General features: G+C 37.5%; 1 protein-coding gene across 5 annotated transcripts in view; it reads left to right on the top strand.

The window, feature by feature from the left end:
• AP1S2 (adaptor related protein complex 1 subunit sigma 2) overlaps positions 1-9,606 on the top strand; it is a 31,007-nt gene extending 21,401 nt beyond the window's left edge. For 3 of the 5 annotated variants that reach the window (XM_014875854.2, XM_014875855.2, XM_014875852.2), the window contains one exon: positions 7,677-9,606. In XM_014875854.2, the coding sequence (XP_014731340.1) occupies positions 7,677-7,724 (48 nt within the window). In that variant the 3' untranslated portion in view covers positions 7,725-9,606. Of the gene's footprint in view, positions 1-3,978; positions 5,426-7,676 lie in introns of those variants that run through there. The other 2 variants (XM_014875858.2, XM_088160226.1) reach the window with 1 other exon arrangement.
• Positions 9,607-12,060: the final 2,454 nt, after the last annotated feature.

Genomic DNA, 12,060 nt, shown 5'->3' with positions numbered 1-12,060 from the left:
TATCTAATAGAAGTTTCTGAACAGTTAGCTGACCAAAAATTGGGAAACAGTTATTCTCCTTTTTGAAATCCTTGAAAAGCAGCAATTTCCTAAAGCAGCTGTTCATTAGAAATACTTCCTAATAACAGTTCAGAAGTAGAGTGTAAAAGTAATTGCTTTTGAAGCATTGCTAAGGAAGTGCTTGTTAAATGTGAATCTTCCTACTGCAAAAACTTCATGTTTCTAAACAGAAAACCTCATCCTCTGCTCTTGATTTCCCCATAGCCTGCTTCTGTAGAATTATTCCATACACTCTGTGAACCCACATCTTGTCTTGTTAAAGCTAGGGTTTTGTTAGATGCTGAATGAGGAAAAAAAGCCACGTTTTTATCAAAAGGTGGCAGTTGTAATTTTTGTGTGCAGTTTAACATGGTTTGCCTTCACAGGCTTTGTGCTGGTTTTGATGGGGAAGAAGTCAAAATAATAACCTAAGCAAACTTTCCTTGAAAAAGAAGTTGTGCCAAGTATTGATGAAGTCTATGTCACTGCCATGAGATGTCCTCAGTAAAATGGCAACCCTGCAACATGCTGAACTTGAGACAGTTTGGTATAGACATAAATAATTTTTTTCTCTGTCTTGCCGGAGGAAATAACAGAGTTTTCTTGTCTACTACAGACATAAAATACCTTAAATTGCAGCAAGAAAATAATTCAAGGTAGATGTTAGGCAAATTTTCCAGTGGAGATGATAATGTCGCATTTAAGTAGATTGCCTGGGGCACAATAAAAAGGCATCACTGGATGCTTTTAATAGATGAAATATCTCTCAGGAAAGTTATAGGTGTGCTGTTTGGGGGATTGGATTAAATTAAGTCCCTTCTAATTTTATTTTGGTTACGATTTTTAATTGGTTTGGGTCATGACAGAGTTGGCTGAGAAAATGTCAGTTGGGTTGAACTGGCTAAATAGTTCTGTTTACTCAGATCAACTCTACCATTTTTCTAATTTAAAAAATCTCCAATGACTCAGGCTGACAATTTCAGAGAGTATTATTAGCTTTTTAAAATGAGTTGTAAACACAGATGTCGTTTTGAAAAAGTTTAATTCTAGTAACTTTAAAATATTGCAATTCCACAATGTACAGCATGTATTGTAGAGCTATTACTTTTCTGGCAGTACTAGGATCTGAGACCTGTGTGTTAAAGTCAGGTAAATGGTTTACATACAAAGTTTTAAGTGATGATTTTTCAGAGGTGGTATTTCATGTTAGTTTGCACTTATATTGTGCTGTAAGGATACCATTTTCTCTTCTCTAGCTTCTAGAGCAATTAATTTATAAACTCATTAGATCTAGATTGTTATCTTAGACAATATCTGAGCCTGTGAAGCATGTCCTTGAGGTCTGCACATTCCCACAAAAGGAAAGCAAGGTAGTGTAGATATTGATTGTGGAATTTGACAAGTGTCCCTTCCCCATACTGTCTTTTCTGGTACTCAGACCAACAGGTCAGCTGCTCTGGAGACAGTGTAGTGGGGAACAAAAAACAAGTCAGTCATAGTTCAAACTTGGAGATGCTGTAGTTCTGTGATGGCAAAAAATTGTTAAAACTTCACTTTCCTTTCAGTTGTTTGTCTGGCTGCCCACAGTGCCAGGCCCTCTGTGTGGGATGGCCCTGGATGTCCTTGGTGGGGTACAGAGGCCTCACTGGAATGCCAGTTTTCCTTCTCAGTATTGTTGTGTTATCACTTTGTATCTCCATTACTGTTGTTTTCCATTTAATCCTTTAGTTTCACCTCTACAAGGTCAGTTCATTGCTAGTCTAGTTGCAGGTGGTGGTTACATGTTCTGTGAACTAAAAAGCCACCAGGAGTGAAATAATCACTTCCTTCCTATTGTCATCTGACAATCTGTCTTGTTTTATCAGTAAACTGTAAGTTTCTCTGAAGATGAGACGCTAATCCTGCAACAGTAGTGTGAGTCAATCACCTGATTTTATGTACCATGATTTTAACATCAAAGACAGCTAATTGCTCAAGGTATACAGCATTGAAAATACAAATAGGGTGGAGAATACCCCAGGACTGTGTGGCACTGTGCAAGTTGGGAAAATACATGAAGCGAGCACTTCCGTGTCCTTATTTGTTGATGTTTACAGTTATGTAAAAGGGGACATGGTCAGTGTTTCCAGGCCAAAGAGAGTGCTTAAGGATGTGTACACATATAATCCTTAAATACAACAACAGTGAGTTGTAGTCAGCTTCATAAGACTGCCAAAAAATGAGCTGCTCTCATTCTTCTTTCTGTCCAGAGAGCTAATGTATTAATTAAGGAGAAATCTGTTAAGAGTTTTGACAGGCATTTCAGTGAAGACACCAAGTTTGATGGCTTCTCATTATTAATTATGAACACTGGAACACGTGAGTTTTTTTCAAGGAAGAGGTTAATCGTGTGTATGCATGTATTTCCCAGATAAAAATTGGGCATTTTAGATTATTACAGTATGCCTGCTCTTCAGTTGTCTTCATGAACAGTCACCAGTGTAAGCAAAGCAGAAGTTTTCCCTAGGGACCTCTCTAAGAATATTTGTCTGTGGAGGCTCCAGGAATTCTAAAGTTAGTACTTTCTTCCTTTTAGTCAAAATTCCTACTCCCTAATAACATAACAATAACATATGCTCTCATACAATACCTTTTCCAGTTAGGAATATACCTCAGCATTTTGTTTTTAGTGTAGACTGATGCTTTTTACTTATGTCATGAGAGAGATGTTAAGTGTTGAAATTCACTTTTGTAATTCTTTATTCTATACCAGATTCTTTTGAATCTAAAAATTATAGCATGCATCATATAATTGATTTATAACTGTCACAGAGTTGTATAGGTGCTATTATTTTGTGAACTACTGGATTTGTAGTTAGCTTGATCAGAATAATTCAAACTACTGTGACATGATCCTCAGATTACTGAGACTGAAAAACAATATAAAAACTGTACAGCTTCTAGAATATTTTTGTTGTTCCTTTTTTTTGTTATTTGAGAATAGAATTTTAAACCATGCAAGCTTGGACAACATGTGAATAGAGTGAGATGGCACAGAGGAGACAGTTTTAGAAGTCCGTGGGAACTTTCTCAGTTCTGTTTTAAAACTTCTGTCATTCTGGGAAGTGGAATAGATTAAAGATAGTATTTGATACAGGATCAAAGTGATCTGACATGCAGAGAGTTGAGCTTTGTGTGTTTTCACCCCAGAAAAAGTTGACTTGCTATATATGGGGCTGATGCTCCTAAATTGCTATTACTCCGTTATTAAAATTGAGTGTTGCTTTCTTCCTAGCTCATCTTTCAGCAAATTGAAATAATAACGTTCATGCCAATCATACAAGAATATATTGAGTTCAGCAGCATAATCCAAAAGTAAAGAAAACTTTGTCTGCTTTGAGAGGTGTATCAAAGCCCTCATTTTTCTCAACAGACCCTCTTTCTACAAAATGTAACTTTTGTCACCAGTAATGCCACCACTGTACTACCCTGGCATGGTTCACTCACAGCCGTGTTCTGGAGGCCTGGTTCCTCTAAATATGTCTTTTATTAGAGCAGATGTGGTGGGTGATGTCAGATGCCACCTAGCCCAGTGCCTGTCTCTGGTAGAAGTCAGCCATGGATGCCTGATGCAGAGACAAGTAATAGATAGGCTGGTCCATGTCTGGAGCTTCAAACTTCTTTTGGCTAAGAAGGAACTCTGAGCTTATGTAATAAAGTATTTATGATGTGAAGTTATGTCTGTTGTTGGACACAGCATGCAAGTATGGAGAGGTAAAATGATGATTCTCCTCACTACCTTTGCCCCCTGGAAATCTAGAGTAGTCAAAAATATAATATTGTATTTCTGTATCAAATGTCCTTTTAATGTCAGAGATACAATAGCAAGATAATATTTGTTTTCTTGCGTATCTGTCCACCTTTCTATTATGTATAAGAATATGTACATTTCTTTTGTAGCCACGCCATGAATACTTTAATGTACCAGTGTACTAAATGGCTTCATTCATCATGCATGCAGAATTTCAGAGGAGATAGACCTGTGACTTACTCATGACAGAACATTATCATCAGCTTGCTGAATCCAGTCATCCTGAATCTAATAGAATGCCACAACCATTCTCTGCTGTTGTACTTTCCTCTTCCCCCTCTGTTTTACAGTGTTGTCTCTTCACGTCTCATTTCAACAAAACTTGTGCTTGTTGGCATATGGTTTAACTTTTTTATTGTGTGTAACCTTGAAGTCTTATGCTTAAAAGTTCTGTAGCATTTTCTGAGCTAAACATCTATATACTGCAACACCTATTCTGTAACAGTACTCAACCCACGTTTATCTTTTAAATAGGTTGTGGTGGTATTTAAACATATGCTTAAAGTCTGTAGCTGAAGTTAAGACTTACAGAGAAAGTAATGAAGGAGAAGTATCATGTGAAATTGTGTACACACAGGTATTAAATGATACTGAATGAAATTCTACGTAGACTATGCATCTTAATTAAAGGTGCAAATAACACTATCCCTTTCTGAAGACTGGCACAATGGTGTGACTGACCTTACAAAAAGGAGGGAGGCAGAATTGATTAGGTCAAAGAGAATGATGGGTAAATCTGAAATTAAAACACTTGTATTTAAATGTGCAGAACACTCTTGTGAGTAATTTTACAGTTACTGCCACTGAGAACAGTATCATTGCTTTACAAATGAATAATGGAATCATAGAATCATTAAGGTTGGAAAAGACCTCTAAGCTTATTGAGCCCAACCATTAATGGTTAGTGTTGGAAAGATCTAAGTCCATTAACAGTATGCTTGCAATATGCCTTCTTAAATTGGCATTTCCAGTTCTAAATGAAGGCTGCCTTGTGTATTGGAGAACTGCCACAAGGGTGAATATAAGTGCTTTCAGTTGAAAAGTGGGCAGAGTGAGAGGGCATGTAATGCATCCTGTTTGTAACCTAAAACCAGTGCTGATTCTGAAAATTGTTTCCATGAATTATCAAGGAGGCAGTTACTAAAACAAACCACAAACAAGCTAGTTCTATGTACTATATGTGGTAATGCACTACCTTCCAAAAGTTAAACTGACATAGAAATGGGAGATTTAGGGGATTAGACAAAAGATTTCGATTGGATTTGCAGCATTCTGAAATCTTAGAAAACAAGATCATAGGAGTGGTTTTCCATTTCCAAGTTTGCCTTTTTTTCTGTAAGCCATTAACAATGTGTTTGGATGTCTGGGTAATGCTGCTTTAGCCTGCATTATTTCATGCCTGTTGGCTTAAAATGCTGTGCATTGAGCTGTAATGAGATGCTGTTTTTCTTGTTATCTGTATACAGCTGCTTGCTTCTAAATGACTAAGTAATGAATTAGCTTTTCTGGCATGTTTGAAATAAAGTATTGCATGCACTTTTGTCTCATGTGAATGACTTTTTTCCTCATCTGTGTTCTGATATTTCAAATTTGTTTTGTTTGCCTTGGGTGATTCTGAGCTGCAGGTAGTATATAACACTGCAGAAGGTTTTACATAAGAATTGGATAAAATGTTTGACACTTAGTAAAACAAATAATGTGAACAAAACATATTAATTCTATTTGTTTCCTAAAAGTAATAATTAATGAAGCTATTCCTCTAGCAAAAGACATTAGCCTTTAGGTGTTCCTTGAGATTATATTGTTGATGAGCGCAAAAGGCACATCTGTCTCAAGGTTACTGCTTTAGTAATAAAAAAAATTAAAATATATCTGAGTTCTATCGGTAATGTATCTGGGTAAGTAGCTAATGTCCTTGAAATAGGTTGCTTTTAATGGTTAGCCAATGACCTTGATTTACTTGAAGAAATCTAGTGTTTAAGTATATGCCTGCTGAAAATCATCTCAGACTTTGAATTGGCAATGAAAACAAGAATACTAAACTGCTCTGAAAACACCACTGCTCTGTGTTTCTTCGTAGCTATAAAGAACTTTGTTTTCATGTAACTTCGTAAATATTCTGTTGTAATCCTGAGTAGCTCTGAAGTCCGCACTGCTGTCTAATCGATTTTAAAATGAAAAGTGACTTAATTTCAAATATTTTGAAGACCCTGAAATGCTTGAGAAGCTGTATTCTTGTAGAATGCTCTTGAATTCTGGTGCCATAGTTAGTTAACAGTATAGGATTTCTTGAGTAAAATGCCTTAACTTGGTGTGTCTTCTAAAATGAATGCAACAAAGTAGTCTGGGAATACAATACCAAAAGTTGTATTTAAAATGCTACATAGCCATTTCTTCAGCCCCCTTTTGGGAATTTGTTAAAATACACATGTAAATCTTTAATTCTGCCATCCTATCTGGCTTTGTCAAGGTCATTGCAGTTCTAAGAATATTTAAGTATTGCATCAGTGAGGGGAAAAAAGCCAAGCCAATGCTACATCTTTAATACACCAAGTATCTTGTTTTCAGATTTAACTTGTGTTTTTATTACAGTTTTTTATTTGCTGCTGGATTTTAGAAGCCATCTCAAAATGCTGAGAGATTGCCTGTTCCAAGCTCTGACTGATTTTTGAATAAAGTTGCCTTAAAGTATCATAGCTTGTTCCTTCACTGCTGAATCACCTTATACATGAACTGAATGATGATAGTAAAGTTAAGGTTGATGAAGACAATATTCTGATGTTATTTGCAAGGTTTGAGGTGTTTAATTTTGTATTTTACTGACATTTTCTCTAATAAATATTTGCAAAGTAGTTGAAAAATAATTTGTTGGCTGCCTTAACTGTTATCTGCCTTTTTTTTCTGCTGCATGACATGTCTTGTTTTAGGATGCTAAAGTAAGTTTTTTTTTATAGTCTTGATATTAAAGCTTTTGTTTTGATACGGACACAGTATCCCCTTTTATTTATGATGGCATTGTTAATAATTACAGAAAAGTTCAGCCTAATGTTTTTGGTTTAAACCAATTTTTTTCAGATGTTATGGAAGTAATGAATATAAAACTGATGATAATTCTTTGGAATTTGGTATTAAACAACTTTTTCTGAACCTAAAGAAAGCTTTCTAAGATTAGAATTGACCTAAAGCTTTATGTCTGGTGTGGAATAATAAAATTCCTGTCCTTATAAACTCCTCCCTCTTTGAAAGGGCTCAGTTTGACACCAGGCATATGCCTGATCTGGTTTTATGAATTAAGCATGGGATCACTGTATAAAAAAAACCAAACAAACCAAAACTCTTTTATACAGATCTTAAGGGATACTGTATCTTAGTTGCATCAGTAGTTTAATTCACCCATTTACTTGCTGTTCCCAAACAGATTTTTGAGGCTCTTGAAACAATTCACCACAAAATTCACTGACTCCATTGCAAGATCCTTCCCCATCCCTCCCCAGCTCCTATCTGTTACTTATTTATGATTTGTTCCCTGCTGGTACATCTGAATTGTTTTATTTTTATTATTCTTAAGGGCAATAAAATCTACTAGCTATTCCTGTGAACCATGGCAGTCTAATTAACAGCTCTGTGAAAAGTGCAGCTAATCCCGTGTTTGCAAACTGCAGTGCTTCCATGTTTTCATGTCTTTTCAGCTTTCTTTTTTAATTCAGCATCTTCCATACTAACTCACGTACAGCGCTGCTCAGTAGAAAGTGTTCATTTACTACTGTCTCAAATTTTCCCTCCGTAGGAAGCAGAGACCCCACGTAGTGTACTTGAAGAAATTGGATTGACATAAATCTTCTCTTCAGCTGATGCCATCTCAGTGTTTCATACTGTAAATGTTCACTGCCTTCATTGTAATGTTTAGCTAATGGTGTAAGATGCTGTTCGTCAGTATTACTGTTTTGCTAAGCTGCTTCATTCAGGCCTAAAAGAAAAATAATTTTTTTTAAAAGGGAACAAGAAACCTAAGTTCAAAATTTATAAATGAAAGGGAATTAAATTGACTTAGTATTTCCCTTCATTGCATTTATAGGAAAATTGCATTTGACTTCGATAAGTAATGTTTTTTATAAGCTAACTTGACTTCAGGAAATAAATGTGTTATTATGACATAAGCATAGTCTACCTAAATGAAAAGAAACTACACGGACAACTCCAAATATGAAATGTTATGGTGTAGAAATTGTGTTTATGCAACCAAAGAATTTGTTCATCTACATTTTAGTCACCACTTGTGAGTATTCTGCTTATTTCAGTTGTTGCATAAAGATTGGAAATATCTGTTTACTACTGAATTTGTCATTATACCAAAGAATCCTGCCAGGATCTGCATATCAAACTGGTAAAAAAACTGTTAAGGAGATAACTGCTTTTTTAAGAAAACTGATCAACTCACTAGACATGAAGGTGTATTTTAGTATAGCTACCTTGAGCAAAACTGTGCAAGTTACTATACCCCAAAGGGAAAGCATGTAGGAGAAAAGGAAAACCAACCCAGACTGAATAAGGAAACTGTTTTAAGGTCTGATCTTAGCTTGGTTTGACCATGAACACAAGAAAGGAGGTCAGCTTTCTAACTGAATAGAGAGATGCGTAATGAAAACTGAGTATTTTCAAAGATGGGAAAGAAGCTTTACAGAAGGGACCTTTTATTATTTTCTTTCAAAGTCTGCCAATTAATTTGTATTTATTGGTGTTTTATAGTTATGCTTTATTGGGTGTATAGGTATCTTTAGGACATATTAAGTGTCAAAGTCATTTAACTGCTTTCCTTGATCAACACGTTAAACATATGACACATCCCTTACAATACTCCTGTGTGATGTACAGTTGAACCAACTAATTTGCAGTGAGAGCTCTTAAATATTAGATTTGTATAGAATATTCACTACACATCATGTAAACTGCTACCCAGTAATATTTTGACACTTTGAGCAGACTCTCAGTAATTATGAACTGAGCCTGTTTCACCTGTGGAAATGTGATCCATGTGTGGCTTTGAGGAGACAGTGGGAGTCTACCTACACCTGGGAATAGCCAAGTTCTGTTGCCTGTCCCCTCCCTCTCCATTCAGACACCTTTCCCTGGGCGTTTTGGCTTGTTCACCTGAGTAGTGCCATGTTTAGTTTGGGCAGTGCTGCTGGCAGCAGCACTTCTGTGGCCAGCTGGAGACTGGGTTCAGTAGTCCCCAACCAAAGGAAAAGTGTGGTGTTGCTACTTCTAATGCCCGTGATCCAGACCCCAGCATCAATACTCGAGGCAAGGGAGCAGCCAGCCAGGGCTGGGCTGTGTGTGCCACTCTTGTGGCAGTACCACAGTGGTGCCTGTGAACTCAAGCCATTAGAACTTGTCCATGGATGCCCATTCTAGGATTTACACACAGATTCCAAATGACCAGAGACTGTTTGTCCCAGAGCATTTCCCCAGTGCACAGCAGGCAGGGATAGATGAGGATAGAGGGGGGTAGCAAAAGGACCCGGTGTGCAAGATTGAAATGGTAAAATGGATTTAAGTCAAACCAGAAGCAATTTTATATGTATTAAACATGTTTTTAAAGTTTTACACTGTCACTTGTACATGCTTGGCTGGATTAAGCTTCGTTGTGATTGTGACAAAATGTTTGATCTCTGTCTGTCACATTGGTTTAGTTGTAATAAATGTCCATTTTTACACCATTGCTGTGTTTATATGTAATTAGTGTCTGTATTCACAGAGGAAAGAAGAGGCCACTCGGTGCTGGCTTAAGAAAATGGGAAATTTTATTACAGTGCTTAACCTGTTCTTGAGCACTTCATTAAAAAATGTTGAGGATACTGTGTCCGAGTTTAGTTATTTTCAACCATTTAAATTGTAGAGAAAGCAATAAATTAGCAAGTTTTTGGAAAGCCTGCCACATTAAACATGAGATTTATTTAAGTGGACGTTAAATTGATGGGGTAATACCACTTCATTTGAAGATTAAACGACATGTTGAGAGAGATTTCTGGATAATACAGACTGAATATTCCGTTCTTTTCATAGAATTCTGAGCAAGTCAATGCAAGGTTTATAATCCTAGTCTCAACCAAAAATATATCAGATTAATCTGTTCTCCACCTTTCTGAAAGAACTGAACTGCTTGATGTTATCAGCAAAAGCATGAGGAAAAATTAACATTTGGTTATTTCTGAAATTAATTTGAAATTAAATTCTGGATTTTTAATTTCTTGTTTTGTGGAGAAGGGTTGGGGGGAGCTAAAGAATTATTGGAATTTCTGGATTTTCAGGCAAGTTGATTGTTGTCTTGAGTGTCTTCAACTTCACTGACTAAAGTCTTTAACTCGAAGAGGCCTTCATAAACATTGGCTGTTCCCTTTGGGGTAAGGTCACCTGGTGGCTGCCTCTGTCAAGTTCCCATGTACCATGGGTTAGGCTTGTCCAGCTTGCTTTGCAGTCTGTCCCATGGCTCAACAAAGTGTTATCTGTCCGTGTCACATCAGTTTTGGTTTTCAGCCACAGATACTCAATTCACCTGATATATCAGTGCTGGGCAGGAGTGCATGTGGAATAATTGGGGTTTATTTTAAGCTTACAGTGATAGCAAAGAGCTGCGCTCTTTGGATGATGTGAGAAAGTAAATTAAGCTTTTAGGTTATTAACTATCATAAACTTCCATCTTTCATGTTTTGTAAGAAGTGCTGATCCAGGACAGGAAGCAGTAGCATTTTTAGCAGGCTCTTGCATGTCTTTAGAAAAAAAACAAGTTATTTAGCATACAGGAATGTCACTGGCAAACCAGAGGGCAGTTTCCAATGCACTGAACGTGCTAATGCAAAACTGGATGCAAAACATGCTGCCATCACAGGGCACAAAAGTGGGAGAGGAGTCACTTGGGAGCATTTTGGACAATGTGCCCTGTACACAAGGGCTGGGGCCAGAGAGGGAAGGCCTTGTTAGGTGTCCATAGGAAACGCCTTGCACTGAACACAGAGACATGTGCCACCCCTCCTCAGCTCGACGGAGGTTTGCTACTCTGGACAGGCAGGGAGTGAAATCCCACAGAAGTGGCCACCAGCTACAGTTGGAGGAAAGGCAAGCCCAGTTTGCTGATGCCTTAATTCTGCTGTGCCTGTGCCTGCAGGGGTTCCCACTGCACTGCCACTGTTCCCCTTGTGCTGCTGAACAAGGCAGCACTGCTGCCTGACAGGGCTGCTCCTCCTCCACTGAAGGGCAGGAGCAGCACCTGCTCCCCATCCTGACTGAAGCAGCTCGTCTGGCACTGCCACCCTGAACCTCTGTGTAAATGCCAGAATTACTAGCACCTCTGTAATCCCTGCTGAATTCACAACTGAAAAAAGTTATTTGAAAGCTGCTGCTTTTAAGTAATCATTAAAGACAACAAAACTTGGCCCCTATTAATTCACTTTATAAGGTCCTTTTCTGTGGAATATGTGGAATAACAGGCAATGGGAATAGGCTGTTCCTTACAAATTTAAATCCCTTCTGTGTTCTTCTGGGGCTTTTTCCCTTTGGGAAAGAAAATAATTAAGTTTAACTTTAAAAAAAACCTTCTAGTCTTTTGTCTCTCCAGAAGAAAATAGCTCACTCAGACAATAATAAGGAAACGCAAAACCATGCATATTACACTACTTAAGGTTATGAAGCAGAGAAACAATACTGAAAAATACAAATTCCGAGATTAGAAAACTGGTGGAATCCCAGGTTTCATGCCAACAAATGCAAGCTGAATGTCAGATCTACAGCACTCAGATTCTGTGTAATAAACAGACAGCGTGTGAAGGGCAATCACAGCTACCAGTCCTACACTGCACAGATACAGCCAGCATGTCTGGGTCCAGACCTCAAGAAAAACAAGCTGAAGCTTCAGCCACTGTAGTAGCAGAAATAAAGTATTTTTAAATTTTTACATGCATTTCTGAGCAAGTCTGATTTTCTGGTTTTTTTTCTTCTTTTTTTTTTTTTTTTTTTAGTACAACCACTCAGCTTCCCAAATCCTGTTAAAAAACGGTGGGGGCAAGGAGCCTAATCACCCATGGAATTTTCACATGGTTGGTAGTGGACACTTAGTTTCTAATCTCATGGAGGCCTGGTTTGCTTATTTCACCTGACTGGTCACAGGCTCCCACCAC

The sequence above is a fragment of the Sturnus vulgaris genome, chromosome 2 (assembly GCF_052056855.1).
Source record: "Sturnus vulgaris isolate bStuVul1 chromosome 2, bStuVul1.hap1, whole genome shotgun sequence".
NCBI classification, from domain to species: domain Eukaryota; kingdom Metazoa; phylum Chordata; class Aves; order Passeriformes; family Sturnidae; genus Sturnus; species Sturnus vulgaris.
Note: the sequence above shows the minus strand (reverse complement) of the source record. Positions and strands in the feature narration are given on the sequence as shown.